This window comes from Takifugu flavidus, chromosome 22 (genome assembly GCF_003711565.1).
Source record: "Takifugu flavidus isolate HTHZ2018 chromosome 22, ASM371156v2, whole genome shotgun sequence".
Lineage (NCBI taxonomy): Eukaryota > Metazoa > Chordata > Actinopteri > Tetraodontiformes > Tetraodontidae > Takifugu > Takifugu flavidus.
Genome location: NC_079541.1, coordinates 1,477,501 through 1,494,868, shown reverse-complemented (window position 1 = coordinate 1,494,868; position 17,368 = coordinate 1,477,501). Strand labels below are relative to the sequence as shown.

The 17,368-nt window shown below is 47.0% G+C and overlaps 2 protein-coding genes across 4 annotated transcripts in view; one reads left to right on the top strand and one right to left on the bottom strand.

The window, feature by feature from the left end:
- The first annotated feature begins 164 nt into the window (after window positions 1–164).
- Window positions 165–3,688, top strand: LOC130519313 (uncharacterized). 2 transcript variants are annotated; one of them, XM_057022650.1, is made up of 14 exons: window positions 165–508; window positions 583–622; window positions 699–846; window positions 994–1,126; window positions 1,219–1,276; window positions 1,352–1,582; window positions 1,637–1,758; window positions 1,850–1,986; window positions 2,064–2,133; window positions 2,218–2,251; window positions 2,327–2,354; window positions 2,448–2,533; window positions 2,675–3,326; window positions 3,404–3,688. In XM_057022650.1, exons 1-14 carry the CDS (start codon window positions 486–488, stop codon window positions 3,439–3,441), a joined length of 1,800 nt encoding a protein of 599 aa, XP_056878630.1. In that variant the 5' UTR covers window positions 165–485; the 3' UTR covers window positions 3,442–3,688. The 2 variants fall into 2 exon arrangements, with proteins under 2 accessions (XP_056878630.1, XP_056878631.1); XM_057022651.1 differs by having other exon boundaries at window positions 167–508; window positions 3,408–3,550.
- Window positions 3,601–17,368, bottom strand: part of LOC130519309 (proton myo-inositol cotransporter-like) — a 29,911-nt gene continuing 16,143 nt past the window's right edge. For both annotated transcript variants that reach the window (XM_057022644.1, XM_057022645.1), the window contains 7 exons: window positions 16,075–16,183; window positions 8,936–9,099; window positions 8,742–8,862; window positions 6,956–7,081; window positions 6,734–6,852; window positions 6,438–6,590; window positions 3,601–5,316 (listed from right to left, as the gene is read on the bottom strand). In XM_057022644.1, coding sequence (XP_056878624.1) covers window positions 5,090–5,316; window positions 6,438–6,590; window positions 6,734–6,852; window positions 6,956–7,081; window positions 8,742–8,862; window positions 8,936–9,099; window positions 16,075–16,183 — 1,019 coding nt within the window. In that variant the 3' untranslated portion in view covers window positions 3,601–5,089. The remainder of the gene's footprint in view (window positions 5,317–6,437; window positions 6,591–6,733; window positions 6,853–6,955; window positions 7,082–8,741; window positions 8,863–8,935; window positions 9,100–16,074; window positions 16,184–17,368) is intronic.

The following is a 17,368-nucleotide window of genomic DNA, read 5'->3' as shown; positions in this document are numbered from 1 at the left end:
GGGAAATCCGCTTGTGGCTGTCAAAATAAAAACCTCACGGTCAGTTTAAAGCTAAAGTTAAAGGCTAGCCCTACGCGTTCCTGCTTTTGTTTTATTAAATTATTTGTTTGTGTTTCCGCTTTCTGGCACCGCTCATTTCCGCCTTACGCATCTGCAGCGGCTTTCTGATTGGTCGCGCCCCCGGCCGGCAGGAAGATTGGCTGTTATGATAAATTAATACCGTTGTAATTTAAAAAAAGTGTTTTTTAAAAAAAGTAAAAATTAGTCCAATAACCATTGTTATTAAGTTCATAGGTTATTATTTTCCCTTCACAAGCTTGATAAAAATTCTAAAGCAAATTCCAATATTTGTGAGTGGCGCGTGGAGGAATAAGTTGCTGCGCACAACCTTAGTGATAGCTAACGAATATGACCTAACAAAAGCCTCGAGCAAATGAAGCCATTAACTTAACTCCATATATTACTTGATAGTTAATGCTACAAAAATGAATTGGGTTGGGGGTTCGAGGTAAGTAACGGGTTTGGTTGATTCAGTAGCTTATTATTGGCTGTTCAGTAACGTTAGCATACCTGTGGCTACAGGAACCGCTTAGTGATGAAGAGCGATACAAAGAAACAGAGAGTAAGGCATCAAACTGGCTTCACAAAGATAAATGTCATCTGCCTCGTTCATTTGGAGTGTTTCTGCTTTCCTAAAGGAGTTCTTTGAAAGGAGGAAAATGCAGCAGAAATTGAAAACCCTGGGTCTGTCTCTGGCTGCGTCCCCTCAAGGTAGCAGCTCTGCCAGCATGGACCTGGTGACCCTCTTCATCGTCAATCAGATCGCTGCAAAGAAAGAAAGAAAAGGTGAGACAATAGTGGAGACACAAATGGGGCAGGGACGTAGGTGGACGCGGCTTGGTTGGGGGTCCACAAACGGCTCAGACGAGAATTTGCCAGGTCCATTATTCTGAATGTTAATGTTCGAGTCTAACACCGTGACTGGACCCGCAGAACCTCCAAAAGTGACATTTGTTGGCAGCAGTAAAGGAGGATCCAGAAAGAAGAGGAACGGATCTCTGGTTCTCCCGATGAGCCCCTGTTCTCCATCACAGCTGAGTCTTGTTGAAAGCAGCACGCAGGACAGGTGAACCGAGGGAACTTGTGAGCTCTAAACCAGCGTGTTAATAATCTATCGTGTTTAATAACCCAATATTTTTACGTCTGTACTTTGGTTAGTGCTCAAGAATCCAGAAAGAGAAAGCAAGTTATTCCCAGAGAGTTTAAGTATCGACAGGTGGATCACTTTTCATCTTTTTGAAGCGGTGTTTCAGATTTTTGCTGAAGCCTGACTGACGTGTCTGTCCTGTAGCTCTCCCCGGTTCTGGAGTCGGCCTTCTCGGACAGCAGCGTGCCCGACTACACATCGTCTGTTCCCGACCTCCTCAGCCCCTTCCCAATCGCTCCCTCCATAGGTGGCGTTCCGAGGCGCAGTAATCCCACCTCCACAGGCGTGTTTCCACTGCAGCTTGATCACCAGAAACACTCACCGCTCTCCTTCTCACACCCAACCTGGGACATCTCAGGAATGGAGAACACCAAGGTAAAGGGCTCCATCACACTCTTCTTCAGTACATTAAGGCACTCTCTTCTCTAGTTCCAGCCCTTCTCCCAGCCCAGAAGCATGACCGACTCCGTCCCCTGGTCCAGCGGAACCGAGCTGCCTCTCTTCCAGACAGAGACTAACACCAGAGTCCCGTTTGGGTGTCCTGTGCTGGGGTGAGGACAACATTAGGACATAATGGATGGTTATGATACACAAATCAGCTGGTGGCTTTGTTAGACTTTTAACTTATTTGTGGTGGCACAGAGACACAGACTTCTCCAACAACCAAGCGGAGGACAATGAGCTTTTGTTGGACTTCCTTCTCAAGCAGCCAGAACGTGAGCTGCAGATTGAAGGAGGCATCTTTGGAGGGTGCAGCACTACAGAATGTGAAAGAGCAGGTGACTACCGGTACTTGCTTTGGACATTTGCACACTCACAAAGCCTTTTTTTCACTCACCATAACGTTCAATTTCAGCTCCTCAATTTGAGCGACGGAAAAGAATATTTCTCCAAGACGACACCCCAGTCAGCTCTTCAAGGCCACAGTATGTGTTCATAAATGAAGAACACCCACACTGGTTGGTCTTTACTGGAAAAAATGCTTTATTTGACCTTGAATTTCTTGTTAGAACCGTCCCCGAGTCCCATTCTGGGGGTGTGAAGGTAAGGTCGCCGCTCTACTGCCACCTAACGGTGCAGTCTGGCACCTACACTAATTTTTCCTTTTTCTGTTTCTAGTTTCCCAGCACGCTGGACTTGGAGCTTCGTACGTGCTCCTGAATCATACATCGGATAATTTTGTAAAGTCTGGACTGGAGAAGTGTATGAATTGAACTGGTTTTTGTCGCTCCTGCATCAGATCCTGAAGAGAGCGGTGGGTTCATGAATGGTTGTGACAGAAGTTCCTCTTCTGGAGGAGATCACTGCAGTTCTGACTCAAACGATGTGAGTTACGGACACCCACACAGGTCTTGGTCAGCTGAAATCATTTCATTAGCTGATTACATTTTGTGGAATTGTTTAATGGTGTTGTTTTTGATATATATTTAAAAACCTCATATTAATAACTAATGTAATTCTATTTAGGAAGAAGAATGTTGGGGGTCTTGCAAGTGTCGCGCTGCTCTGCTACCAAACCTTCAGGCTTGCTCCGCATATATGGACCCAGTCTGTTGTGCAGACAGCCTGAACTATAACCTGGGTGACCCACAGCAAGGACCCAGCCTTCTCAACCCACATTTAAAACCTAAATCCAACCTCAGAGAGCTTCACAACATCACAGAGGATGTTGCTCAAAGTTCTGGCCAGGGAATGAAAAGCCAGTTCCTTACTGGCGAGGTAGCATGTAAATGCAAGAAGCCTGAAACCCAAGAAGCTGGAAGTCAAACGCTTCCTCGTCCCCTGGCTGAGATGCGGGATGCCTCCACTCAATGCAGCTCTGCTGAAGACGTCGCCAGTAAAGTCAGAGAGATGAACATCTGCCACCCACCTGTTGACGTGTCACACCTTAGTCCGGCCGGTAGGGGGCAGTGTGGCGCCGCTGTGGAGCCAGACACTCGCACGGCCTCAATGGGCGAGGCAGGGAGCATCAACTCACCCCGGAGGAGGAAAAAACCCAGCTCCAGCTGTGAATCCAGCACCAACCTCGTGGATGAATCCCATAATAACAACAGTGAGAGCAAAGTTGTTGTAGAAGGACCTATAAACCTCTTTCTCAATACTCTGAGTGACAGCAAAGGTAAAAGAAAAGCCTGTCGGTTCATATGGGGGGAAAGGGTTGTCGTTATTGATAATAACTGTGTTTCTTCCCATGAGAGAGGCCAGAAGTAAGAGAACGCAGGAGCGTCGGATGAAAAGCTTGTGTGATGAAGGGAGAGAGGAGGTGACAGCTGTCAACAGCCCCTCAGCAGAGGGGGAAAGCATCCAAGAGGTGGCCAACATCTTGCTTCTACTGCAACAAAGGAGGAATTAGGCTCACTTTGTAGGAAGGAAAGATGGAGCAAACACAAGAGTTCTTTTAATTCAAAGGTTCTTTAATAGTTCTTCAAAGCATGCAGTGTTTGTTCGAACAGCGAAATAAACCCACAACTCTTTACAGTTTCTCTGAAGTTGGTTTATTTCGTAATATATCTTCAAGTGTTCAGATTTCATGTAGGCTTTTTTTAATATAGAGAATATAAATTCTAATAAAACATTTAGCCTGAACATTAATCAAATATAGTAGACGGAACATTTGTAAGGGTCTTTTTTCGTAAATCCTCTGAAACGGTAGAAACCCGTAATGGGCAGCAGCAGCATGACAGCTGCACATCCTCCAGGTTGACATCTTAATGTTTCCTTCTGTTGGGTCTGCTTCAAAAATATTCAAATCTGTGCAAATTCAATTGCCCGTCCATGTGAATAGTCTGTCCTTTAGCAAGTAAAATGTAAAGAGATGCATTTTTAGTGAGGGAGGTCACGAAACGCTGTGATTGTGCATTCGATTGTGACAGATCGGAAACGAAGAAATCTTCTGCCTTTATATCCTGTCATGTTTTACGAGAATTCACACAGTTAGTAATAGTGGTCTGGTTCACTCAGAACAGGGTTTGCTACAGACACGTACATGTACAGCGTGTGCACTCGACTCACAAGGTGTAACCTCACGTTGTTTACAATATTACAAAACGTTAGCAAATGATGCTAAAGTCAACTCCTGCACTTTTGATGGGAAAAAACCACCTGAATGATATGCTTGTTTGTACATAAGGCTATGAAGGAAGACAAAAAGAAATAAAAGGCAAATATGTACATTAAAAAAGGAGGAAAAGCTAAGTCTTATTGATAAAAGAAGCTGTAGTGGATACAGCCATGGGGAACCTTCACAACACACGCCATGTTCAAAACTGAAGGAGATACTGGCATCGGTCAAAAATTGTAATTTTACGTTACTTTTTTCTTAAATGCGCAACAACAACAGCCAGAGATGGTTCACGTTACGGGCAGTTTTAACAAGTAACCACAGAAAAAGACCGAGTTAAGCGGCAGACTGGCGAAAAAATGCTAACGCTATAGTTGCTAATCATTTGTTGCAGTGCAGCTTGGGATGCTGATAATGGTGAAATTTAAGAAAACACCAACAGAGAATATCAAATGCTACTAACTCATTTGTTTAGGCACCAATAGGAACTGATGTCGTGTGTGCTACAAGCTTTAAACTAGATCTTAATTAAGTTTCAGACACAAAGGCATAATGGTAGACTGGAACACCGACATAAAGCTGTAGGTCGACTGTCTTTAAACACTGTTTGTAAACTATTTTATATATAAAGCACAAATGACATCCAACCAGAAAATGTAAAAAAATATTCTGGACGTTAAGCACATCACGATCCCGTATATTGTGGACATACAGTGTGTTAAACAGTCGTGTTTCCCTTCCGGGTGTTGGAGAGGGACACTGAATTTCTGCTGATTGACTGATGTGTTTTACACGGCTAAAAGTGAGGCGGTGCTCAGACTCTAGTCCACGTCGGACGCATCGTTGTCCGATAGATGGTAGTTTGAGCCTTTGACGCGGATGTATTCGACCTGGCGCCCTTCGTCTGAATCCGAGGCGCCGCAGGAGCAGAGCTGGTTCTCGAACAGCGCTTCGATCTCCTCCAGGCGCCTGGCTTTGGTCTCCGGCAGGCAGCCGTAGATGAAGAAGAAACCCAACAAGGCCATGCTGGAGTAGAGGAAGAAAGCTCCTGAAAACAAAAGAACGCTCTTGTCACGGGAGAATTCCAGAGGCGAACGCCAGTGCTGGGGTTTTTACAGCAATTTACAGACAAACGTACTTGTTGTCACTCATGAACAGCAAAAGGAGCAACGACGGCACAGCCTGAGGGCAAAGAATGGATCCCTCCGTGTTTCTACCCTGGAAGACGCCGGAGGCAAACAACCTCAGCGTTCAGGAGATTTTCTCTCCTCTGGGATTTGTTTTCCTGCCAAAGCAGGCGGCCATTTTGAAGTCGGCACGATTGTAAATACCAACAGCAAACCTACAACCTCGTGATCGCCTACAGGGAAACGGATGAGCGGCGCAAAAGCAATAATCTCAGGATGCTTCCGCATCCAACCTGATAGATCGATGGTGGGCTTCCGACAAAGGTCACTTCCTTCCTGTCTGAGGAGAAACCCGCTGCGGAGGAAGGTAGTAAAGAGAGGGCTGCTGAGATGTTGGGGTGCGAGTCTGTTGCTGGTCTTGATGCGAGGGAACACAAGCAGTGGCAGCAGCGGCAGCAGCGGCAGCAGCACCAGCAGCAGCAGCTACAGCAGCAGCGCTACAGCAGCAGCACCAGCAGCTACAGCAGCAGCAGCTACAGCAGCTACAGCAGCAGCAGCTACAGCAGCACTAGCAGCTACAGCAGCAGCAGCAGCTACAGCTACAGCGGCTACAGCAGCAGCGGCTACAGCAGCAGCAGCAGCTACAGCAGCTACAGCAGCAGCAGCTACAGCAGCAGCTACAGCAGCAGCAGCACAGCAGCAGCTACAGCAGCACTAGCAGCTACAGCAGCAGCAGCAGCTACAGCTACAGCAGCAGCTACAGCTACAGCAGCAGCGGCTACAGCAGCAGCAGCAGCTACAGCAGCTACAGCAGCAGCAGCTACAGCAGCAGCTACAGCTACAGCGGCTACAGCAGCAGCAGCTACAGCAGCAGCAGCTACAGCAGCAGCAGCAGCTACAGCTGCAGCTACAGCAGCAGCAGCTACACCAGCAGCTACAGCAGCAGCAGCTACAGCAGCAGCACCAGCAGCAGGAGCCCAGACACTCGGATGAGGACAGACCTCAAATATGAGTCTTAACCTCTCAACAGCTAGAGACTGACCGTAGTAAGTGAAATACTGAGCCAGGTGGAGGAACGTGAGGGACACCAGGATGTTGAAGGTCCAGTTGACTCCCGCCGCGCAGGCGTTTCCTGTGCTCCTGGCCCACAGTGGATAGATCTCTGAATTGATGGTCCAGGGCATGGGACCCATCCCTGAGATGCAAAGGACAGGAAGATCGTGTCTATTTAAATTAGGTCCTGTGTTTTGAGACGTCCAAAGGTAACAGGAGAGTCAGTATATACTGATGTGACAAAAATAAAAGTGTGATGAGCTCATCAACATGCGCCTCAGCTACCTGGAGCAAAGGCAGCCAAGTAAAGCACCAAGCCCAGCAACACCAGCCAGGAGTACGAGGTGGGACAGTAATTGTAGGCCCAGTAGGTCTGATCTTTCATCAGGCTGGAGTTGGAACACCTGGAAGACAAAGGTTTGTGTCATTAGCATTAGCAACATTGGTCTCGTTGCACCAAATAGATCCTGACGTGCATGTGTGCATGCTCAGCGTGTTGTGACTCACCTGCCCCACGCTGCGTGCTCGGTGGAGGCCTTATTGACGGGCACGCAGGAGGAGGCGAGCAGCGCCGAGCCGTTCTCACGGTAACAGAAACCACATTTGGGGTCTAGCATGCACGGCTCGCACAGCCTGAAAACCAAAGACACAAGCAAGAAAACTACTGCAGATATTACACAAAAGGCAACAGAGAAGAAAGACTTTAGTAACACAAATGAAATGAATGTATGGGCGTGTCCCCACCTACAGGAAGTCATTCACCTTTATTACAGCTTGATCCTGGCATTATTATGTTGCATCCATTAAAAGTCCACTTGTGCTCACAAATGAAGGAGGATGTAAGGAACCGTCTGAAGGAGAGTGGAACATGCTGCCTGTTCTGTGTCAAGCCTGAAAAACTGCAGCTATAATGAGGCCAATGAGCTGAACATAATATCATTGAACTGTATAAGCAGGCAGCGACGGCCTGCAGGAGAGCGAGCAAGGATGCTAACGCTAGTTCAGATCCAAAGAGAGGCACCGAAACCACGGAGCAGAGCTAAAGGGATGAAAGTGAGGGTCTTTATTTCGGGCTCCGTCCTGCTCTGGGTTCAAATCTGTAACCTGAGTCTGGAGCTGACGTGAAAAGTGCCATCAAGACGTGTCAGAGCCCAAAATAAACCATCAGCGCAAAACTACCAGGTGCACTTTTTCTTTTGTTCCACTCTCAATCAAACTACTGAACAGCATAAGAAGGCCGTGCGTGCCAGCGCGCGCACGTGTGTGGGAGGGAGATTAGATTATATATAGTGGCATTTTTAGCATCTTCTGCTAATTAGAGGAAAAAACACAATGTTGAACCATCATTTCGCGGCCTGTTGGAGACGGGAGCATCCAAACTGGTTTTAGCTTGATAAAATGGTGCAAAGATGTTGCCAGTGTAAGTTGACCACTGGTGGGGTCGCGTGGACGCGCCGGGGGTCAGGCGAAGGCACTCACCTCCTTAAATGACCGCAGCGTCCACACAACCAAAGAAATATGATAATTACAACCCTCAGTAATACCTGGAGACTTGTTTCCATGGCAACCCTTAGTTTGTTTAGTTATTTATGAAGCAGAGGCAGATATAATTGCTGAAGCCTACCTTGACGGGGCTCGATAACCCCGAACAAACGGATCTTCCTGGGCAGCGACTCGACTCTACATGCTAAAAAATATCTACATGTGAAAAGCTGTAATGACTCTTCTAAAGGGGTTTCATCATCTCTGACTCTCCAGCGCTGAGTGCACTCTTCTTCACACACTCTGGATGGAAAGTCTGACACCCCAAAAACATTGAGTGCTTTTGTAGAGTGCAGAAGTGCCTCTCTCGCCATTTTTCTATTTTCACCGTTGTCAGTGATGTAATGTGACAAAGTGAAATTTAACAGCCAGTGTGTCGCCTCGGTGTTTCTGTTGGTGTGTATTTGATATTGAATGTTGACTCTACTTTGGCTGTTGGACATAAATGTTGTTCAAATTGACAGAAAATTGTGAACCTTAAACACAAGGAACACAAAACTGCTTATGTGGAGTGACATTTCATCGCTGTAGACGAGAATGTGTGTGAGACTGCTGTCTGGTGACCTGGGGACTGGGAACCTGGGACCTGGGACTGGGGACTGGGGACTGGGGACTGGGGACCTGGGACTGGGGACTGGGGACTGGGGACCTGGGACCTGGGACCTGGGACCTGGGACCTGGGACCTGGGACTGGGGACTGGGGACTGGGGACTTGGGACCTGGGACTGGGGACTGGGGACTGGGTACTCACTGGTATTTGGAGCAGGTGGAGTTGGCCAAAGATGGGTTTGTTGGGTGAAGAGTGACGGGAGGGCTGTGCTGGGCTGACATCAGAAATCCAACGGCCAACACACTCAAACTCAGGCAAGTACCTGTTGAAGGTAAACACACTGTAAAATGCAGCAAAACCGTCTCTGCCGCACGTGGACGTTCAAAATGTTCTACCTAAGATGCTGCCCAGGGTGAGCTTCCTGCGTCCCACCCTCTCCACCAGCCACACGCCCAGCAGGGTAAACAGGAAGTTGGTGAGGGTGGTGAGGCAGGCCAGCCAGATGGCCAGTTTGTCATCCCGCACTCCTGACATCTGCAGGATGGTGGCGCTGTAGTACCTGTGGGATAAACACCACCAGAGGTTGAGGCAGAATCTCCCTCCATAGAGTGCAAATGCAAATACGAAACAAGATGGCCTTCCCTCCACCTAATGGCAAGGTAATAAAATAACATTCCAAATTTAATGACATGCGATCTCAAATCTCATTATTGCCCCTCTCCTTCAGTGTCAGTCTTTAATCTGCGGCGTGGAGAGGCGATCGGCTAAAAATGTCCTCAACGCTGACTTTCAATGGCCCAGCCTGCTTTCATACAGTGTAATTATACTCCCCCTTGCACCGTTTTGCTCCAGGCAGGCAGATTACCTCTGATCGGCCTCAGCAAAGGCTCCAACAATGCAGCCGCCTGCGTTCAGCCCATTTCCCACTTCCAGCGTGAATACAGAACTTGGAAAACGCGGCCACACACCTGCGTCGGTTCTATTTTTGACTTAATCATGCAGCTTGATTTTGAGGGAATGTGCACGTACGCCATTAGAGAACGCGGCACAAATCCGGGGGAAAAGGCTTCAGCACCGTGTGTCTCTCAGGCTGCAGAATTAGCATCCCGCTTCTCTTCAAAAGATTTCTTATCTCTCGCTTGCTCTCTTCCCCCAAACAAAAGGCATTCAGCTGAGAGATTTGCATAATGGATTTTTACCATCCCGCCGTTTGTGTCCAATTGGAGTGGGAAAAGGGACAATGTGGGAAGTTTGACCTGGACGCACACACATGTTGGCAGATGTTTAATGAAACAAAAGAGCCGGAGGCCCACATAGAAGGAAACACACCTTAAAAGAAAAGACTTCAACACTTTATCTGCACAAAGTCGTGCTGTTTTCATTTAGACACCCTGTAGGAACAGAAAAAAGCTCTTTTGTGCAGCAAAAAAATAGAGTCATAAAGTCCAAGAGACCCCCAACAGTCGTCCAATTACAACGCGCAGTCTTACGCTACTACCCTAATTTCCTCGCACGCCGGTCAGGACCAACCTACATTTAGAGTTGAGAGCAGCTATCAGCAGGAACCAGTTTGACTGGAAACAATACGCTTCCAGTCCTGGTCTGTGCTGACACGGAGCCTGAAATACCACCATCAAAGGTCAGAACCACAGGGAGCACCAGCCCTAATAAGCCAGTGTGATCAAACTGGACAGAATTAATCCAAACACCCCTGAAGTCCTCCTGGGAATCATGGTCACCTGAGCACAGCGAGGCCACATTTAAGCACATCCACAGATGTCATCCTCTCTTCCATTAGTGCCCTGAAAGATTTACATAAGAGAACAAGCAAAGCACACGCGAGGTGGGATTTGCCCTCTAATCTGGTGGACAAAATTCAGGATCAATACTTCTGTCACGCTTTAAATCTAACCCTCTCCTCCGGTGCTATCATGGAGTGTGACAATGTTGAGGCGAAGAAGGATCAAGAGGACTGAGCTCAGCAGGGAAAATCAATGGGCGACAGGTAGGAAATAAAACAGAATTGCTATTTGTACCTACGGATGAAAGTGGAAGAGATTTAACCCTGAAGCTGGGATAATGGATTCATCTCTATGTGCCGTGGCTCGTGAAGGCGGCCCTCGCGGCTAATTTTGGTGTTGAAGGCATCAGACCGACACACGTTTGACACGTTACTGGATCTTCGTGGACGTCGTTCACCCTTGACGAAGAACTGGGCTTCTTAGAGGGAAACAGCTCTAGTGGGACGAACTCCATTTAATCTTGAAAGCTCGCTCTGCTGATTCTTTACATCTTCACAGCCTCCACACATGTAGGGGGCAGTCTTTCCCCACTTCCATCGATACTGTTTGAGTTATTCAATATCCTCCAAAAAGTCAACTGTGCAGTCTGAAGAGTTGAAAAACAATCAAAACAGTAATTTATGTTGTAGTTTATACTTTAGCTAGCTTAACTTAGCCTAGGCTAAAAACCCCTGCGTCAAACATCAAACCAGGACCTCGACGTTAACGAATAACCTTGTTATTAACTCCCTTGGGGAGGTCAATAATGACACAAATTAAGATGAGTTTTAACCTCTAAAAGACATGTTTTGCCTCAACAACATGGATCTTGACGGGCAGATGTTGCAGCTTTAGCTGGAGGTTTTCATTCTCTGATGGATCCTTGTTCGGGCACAAAATTCAATGGATTTAGGAGCATTTTGAAGAAGACTCAACAGAACGGTGAGACTGTGAGAATCCCAAACCTGCAGCAGCACTCGCCAAACCTGTAGGTATTTGTGAGGGTGTGAGAGAGAAGGAGAGAAGACTTCCCTCATCTATGCTGAAATACAATTACATAAGGTAATAGTATGGATTTAGGGGGAAATTAGGATGGATGAAACATCCATCCAACAAGTGTGTTGTTGTGAGCGAGGCAGAGACGGCGAGACGGAAGTGAGGAGTGGATCGAAAGGTGAGAGGAAAAACGGAGGGATGGAGAGAGGAGAGAAGGAGGGCTGTAGGTGTGGAAACAGGAACGGATGGATTAGACGGGAAGTGAGGGAGACACAGACATGCAGCGATGGAGATTCTCAGGGGAACTGACCTATTTTTCAAATGAATGCATATAAAAACCAACCTGCGTCACTGAAACACAAAATGCTGAGACCAAACAAGCAGATTGATTCTAACGACTGGAGCATCAATGGCTTATCGACAACCCTTGTTTTCACTGAATTCGCTTTAACAAGTGTGTTGTGTGTGTACAGGGTAGCTGAGAGCTGCTGAAGCTTGTCGTCTCCTCCTTAATTACTGTAACAAGTCGCATCCCTCTCTCATCTCAAGAAGGATCTTGAGATGTTTTAAATCACATTTCTTCCATTCCGATGGCACATTTTTCCAGTCTGTCCCCACACCAACACCTCGTGCCCTGAGGTGACGTTAGCCAGTGACGTAAGAGCCACATCTCCTCTCTTGATGAACTCACTGTGTCTGTTTTATGATGTGAACAAATAAAAGAAGAACCAAAGGATATTTTTTTTGTCTCCTCTCACATAAAAACATGGGCAAGTCTCCCAATGAGACCAGCAAGAAGACAGGCTTGCTCTAGCAGAGCCGACAGGGTGTAAATAGAGGTCAGGCTGATCCAGTAGGACCTGATTTCTGGGTTTGAATACAATGTAGATTGGAAGGATTCTCATTATTGAGAAATTTAATGGAGCTCAGGGAGGAGGACATTCATTCACTCCAACACAAACACACACACACACACACACACACACACAAGCTCTGGGGTGTGCCAGCAGAGACCATGTAAACATTGTTGTTTTGTGACATTTCCAATGTGACATTTGTCTGCGGGACCATCTGTGAGGGCCAACTGGCCCATGACACTGACAAAAAATCTACCGCTGTGCGATGACAAAATCATGGCAGCGTCATAAATGATAAATAATCTGTTGTGTAACCGTAGATTAACGTGCCACTGTTACCGAACTGTAACTACCTAAAACCAGCGAGTGCTTTCTGCCCATCTGGTCAGCTCTGATCCAAAACTGGCAGGATCAATAATTCTGGACAAACACAATCAGCCGTCATGATGTCAAACATTGATCTAAGGATTTCAGGAACATGGGTAATGATCTGAAGCCTCCCACCATTGGGTCCTCCATCATAGAACTCCATAAATACCCAGAGCAGCCACACAGGTCAGGTGTTTCTCTTTACCAGATGCCCGAATTTAATGCCCAAGACATACATTTAGATGTACATCTGACCCTTCCTCTGCCTGTCAGCACCTCCGATACCCCTCCGTGCCGCCCACCTCATCATTATCTCTATCATCCGGCCCTCTGCTTTTCCACCCACTCCAGGGCGCACCCACAGGCTGACAAAGCCATTCCCGCCAGCCCATAGTGACCTTTACATGCTAGATTCTGTGGCTGATTCGATTAAAATGATCCAGTGGCTAATTCATGTAATTTCATCGACCGCTGTGTCACATATTTCCACTTTTCTCAGCGGACCAGTAAATGGTAAAAAAAAGAAAAAAGATCAGAAAACACTAATCTGTCCATGTCATCATGCTACCTGGCAACCATCCCATCATTCGGGCCAAACGAGGAGCCATTCTGGGACGTGAACGCATGTGGGCAGTGAGACAAGCCGGCCGTGCACGCCGAGTGGCACCACTGTGGTTCCTGGGAAATGTATTATTGACAAACACATCGCTCATCAGATGGGAATCTCTGACAGACCCGTGCTGTTTTATGAGTCTTCTGTGCACGTGAACGTGCTGAGAGGTTTTCTCCATAGCAGCAGTCAGATCCACTTTAACTCCGCTGTAAACAAAAACGTGTGCATGTTTGCGCAGCTGTTGATAGTGAATAGCTGTTAATAGTCTGAACTGTTACTTTATTTTTCATGTGCTTGACATAAAAAAAGAATACAAATGAACCCATTGTAGAAAAAAAATGCATACAATTGGACATGATTGTGTTTTGAAGCTAATTAGCACCTGAGGAGGACAAAAGAGGTGAAAAAGGAGAAAAAGAGTTGAGGGGGCCAGGCTGGATCTGCATCATTAAAGCGGTCTGTCACCATTTTCCAGCCGCGTCACCTCTCTGTCTCTCTGACAGCCTCTGGATGTCAGCTCTGTCAGGCTCACGCACCTGAGCCGCCCAATTAAAATATCCGGCACCGGCACAGGAGACCCAGAGAGAAAGCACGGACATTAAAATGTAAAGTTAAAACTGCTTTGAGCCGCAAACACTGGTTCCGTGGCTCATTTGCAGTTCTTTACGGAGCGGCGATGAAACTGACGCCGGACAGGAACCATCCCATATTTCAGAGACATCACAGATCCGCTCGATTACAGACGTGATTTGCCCCGTTGGATTCCAGCAACAATTTGCAGCATCAGAAAGGAAAAGATGAAAGGGCAGATGTGTGGGAACGGTGTGTCTTTGATCTCCTTAATCTTAAAGATTTCCAAGTAAGACGAGATGGAAAAAAAACAAGCTCAGCTAACAAAAAACACACAATCATCGTCTGTCTTGTGTCCTGGAACGTGACAGTCATTTTTGCCAGCCCCCCCCCCCCCCCCACCCCCCGCCCTCCCGTCTTTCTGTCTGCCAACCTTGGATTAATCAGAGACAGCAGCTGGGGGACGGGGAGGGTCCTGGGCCTACAGATTGTCTCCAAGCCCAATTTACTAGCTCTGGGCTACTCCTCACGACTAATCGGGGAAGACTTGCTGCCTTGCTCAGGGACAAACATTGCAGGTAGTAAAGACACGAGATGATTCATGCTGGGGAAAATTATAATAATGCCGACAGCTGTCAGGACAGTGTGGGATGACACATTCCCAGATTAGGATGAATAAATCGAGTCCAGGCAAAGCATATGTCTGCTGGAAGGCCTGTTGCATCCATTTGTATCGACAGGGCAGGAGAAGGAGCTCCCATGTTTTTGAGTTTGAGCTCCAAATTTAGCATCTTCCTTTGCTGCTAAAACAATGTTGTTTTTCTCTTTTCAGTGCATTCTGAATCTTAATTAGGGTGATTATGATCCACCGGGGCTGTTACCATCCTAAACTAATCACGTGGGCTCTGTGCTGAGATTCTTATTCATGCTCTAGATAACAGGATGTGCTAACAGACCAAATCAGAGAGTAGAACATGAACATCCACATCAGACATATGTCACTTATGCACAGTTCAATGTGCGGCTCTTGTTAATGAATGTGGTTAAAATCAGCTTCCACTCTCATATTTGCACTGAGAAAGATGACGAAAAAGCATTTCACCGTTTATTATCTTATATTTAAATGACGACAATAAATAACAAATAACTACGAAGTATGAATCTCACTTTCTCATCAATTATCCTGTATCATCAGTCTCCTGGATATCGTTTCATATCTTAGTTTTACATGGATATTGGTGACTCGATGTCATTATCAGCCATCTTTGAACGCTGCCAAATGTCTGTTTACATTAATACTGCACAAATGGAGACATCATCAGATATCGATTGGAGGTATTATAGCAAATAAATAAACATTTATGTCTATTTGTTGGCTGCGGAGCCATTTAATTGGAAGAGAAAAAGACTGACAGGTTCTGTTGGCGCAGCTCAGACTGTTTAAATCAAGACGAACAAAAGCGAGAAGGCCGGCAGTCAACAGGCAGACGTTTAGTGAGAATTACACACATTTGTAACTGATCCAACATATTGGCTGCGCTAATCACAGCTTAATCGCTGTGTTTCCACACAGACAATTACAAAAAAGCTGCAACTATTAATTAAAAATGGAAATAACCAGGAACTGACAAACGGGCTTTAAACAGGAGAGTGAATGACGAGCAGGTGGCAAGTACGAGCGACAAGTATCAGTGACACAACACAGCCTCATGAAAGCAGGCCCGCAGATACACACAGATACACACAGATACACACAACCGAGCACACGTCTCACGTGCATGCACGTCACACAGGTGCACAAGCGCAGACCCCCAAAGTCCTGAGTGTCACGTGGCACGCGTTAAATCCCACATGCGTGCAGACACACACAGCGGCACACTTATCTTACTGCTTTCACCTTCCAGGGTTGCTAAGCAACAGCACACGTCCACAGATTGTTTACAGAGCTTGTAATATAGTTCATCTCAGAGGGAATGTGAGACGGAGACAGATGACACAATCTCCTTCCACGGAGACACGGAAACAGGACGGAGGGACCGTGGCCGCACGTTCCGCGTGCGTCCACAGACAATTCCGCCGTTCTGGGGATGAAGGACGGTTACGCGAGATGAGAGCAAAAGGGAGCCCGTCCGTCTCGGGGTTTGGTGACACGCACAATCAGCACCATGCTTTGGTATCGATTTGCCCTCAAGGCCAAGGAGATAAAAACGTGTTTTCAATTAGTTTTATTGTCACTGGTAGTTTGATGCCCTCAGAAAAGTCTCCTGTTTGATTGATGACAGGTGACGGAAACATCGCTGATGATTGTGAATCATCGAAGTCTGAAATCTGAGTCTGCTTTCACTCACATGATGGTGTTGATTCCTGAGACCTGCTGGAACATGTGCAGACCGCAACCCACCAGGAGGGCTCGTCGAGTCGGCGGGTAGGTCAGCATGCGCCAGATCACAGGGCCGTCTGGAAGCACCACGAATTCACAGGAAAACACACAAAAAAATGTTAATTTCAGTCTCAGCACCAGATCCCAGCGAAGACACAGTAACATTGTTGCATTGCAGAAAAGCTTCGCACAGTTGGTTCGTGGAAGTGCTGTAACCTTCACAGGCTGGGGTCGAGAGGGCAGCGGCTCTGCAGCTCCATCCGCTGCCTTTGGCTCATTTTCATGTGCGCGACCACTTGTGTTTAGAGACATTTTTGACACCTAGATTCTGGCCTGATTGCCTCCGAAACAAAGCCAGAAAGGGCTTTTCTGCCCTCAGAGACAAGGGCAGGAGACTTAATAGGATGAGAAAAGGGCCAGACAGGCATGAAACTGTGGCAAAAGATCAGATCCACGAGCCCATAAACACGTCCAGACACACACAGGTGACATGTCTGACGACTGCCATGAGCCAGAATGATAATTTGGGAGCCGTTAAGAGAGGGAAGATCAGACAAAATCAGCTTTTATTGTCTGGCGAGCAGAGCAGCTTCTGTAGACAAAAGGAATCCGAGCTTGTCTCTCATTGATTCTGACATGAAAAGAGACTTTCAACATCCACCTGCTTGTCAAAAGTCACTCTCATCCTATTAGGAGATCCCAGGGCTTTTAACAGCACTGGGAAAACTGATGGGCTGTCTGTTGGATTTTTCACTTAATTAGCTTGTGGGGAATGTAGAATATAGATCGCATTAGGTGCAGCCTCAGATGCAGGGTTTAGATTCGGCCCCAGAGGAACACTCAAATCTGGAAATCCTTAATCAAACGGAGCGGCTCACCGTCTTACAAATGTTCAATCACATATTTCAATCACAGGACTTGGATGTTACTCTTCCCCATCTCTTGTTACAGCTAAGTGGGACTATTGTGGATAGATCTGCATTTATGAATGGGGGGGGGGGGGGAGGGTAGCGGCACACACAAGGATTTTCATGTCAAGTCATCTCAGATCGTGCAGAAGAGGTAATCGATCATTTTCAGGCTGAGCAAGTTCCCTCGATCCAACCCGGTGGAGGGTAATTGGCTGTTCCCTGGAGAACAGAGCACCAGGAGCTTCGTCTGATCGCATCACAGGAAAGTCCAAATTCACGGGCCAGAGTCCATTAACCTGAAAAGCAGGGCCTTGACCACCGCCCCACGGCTCCCTCAACTTACTCAGACAC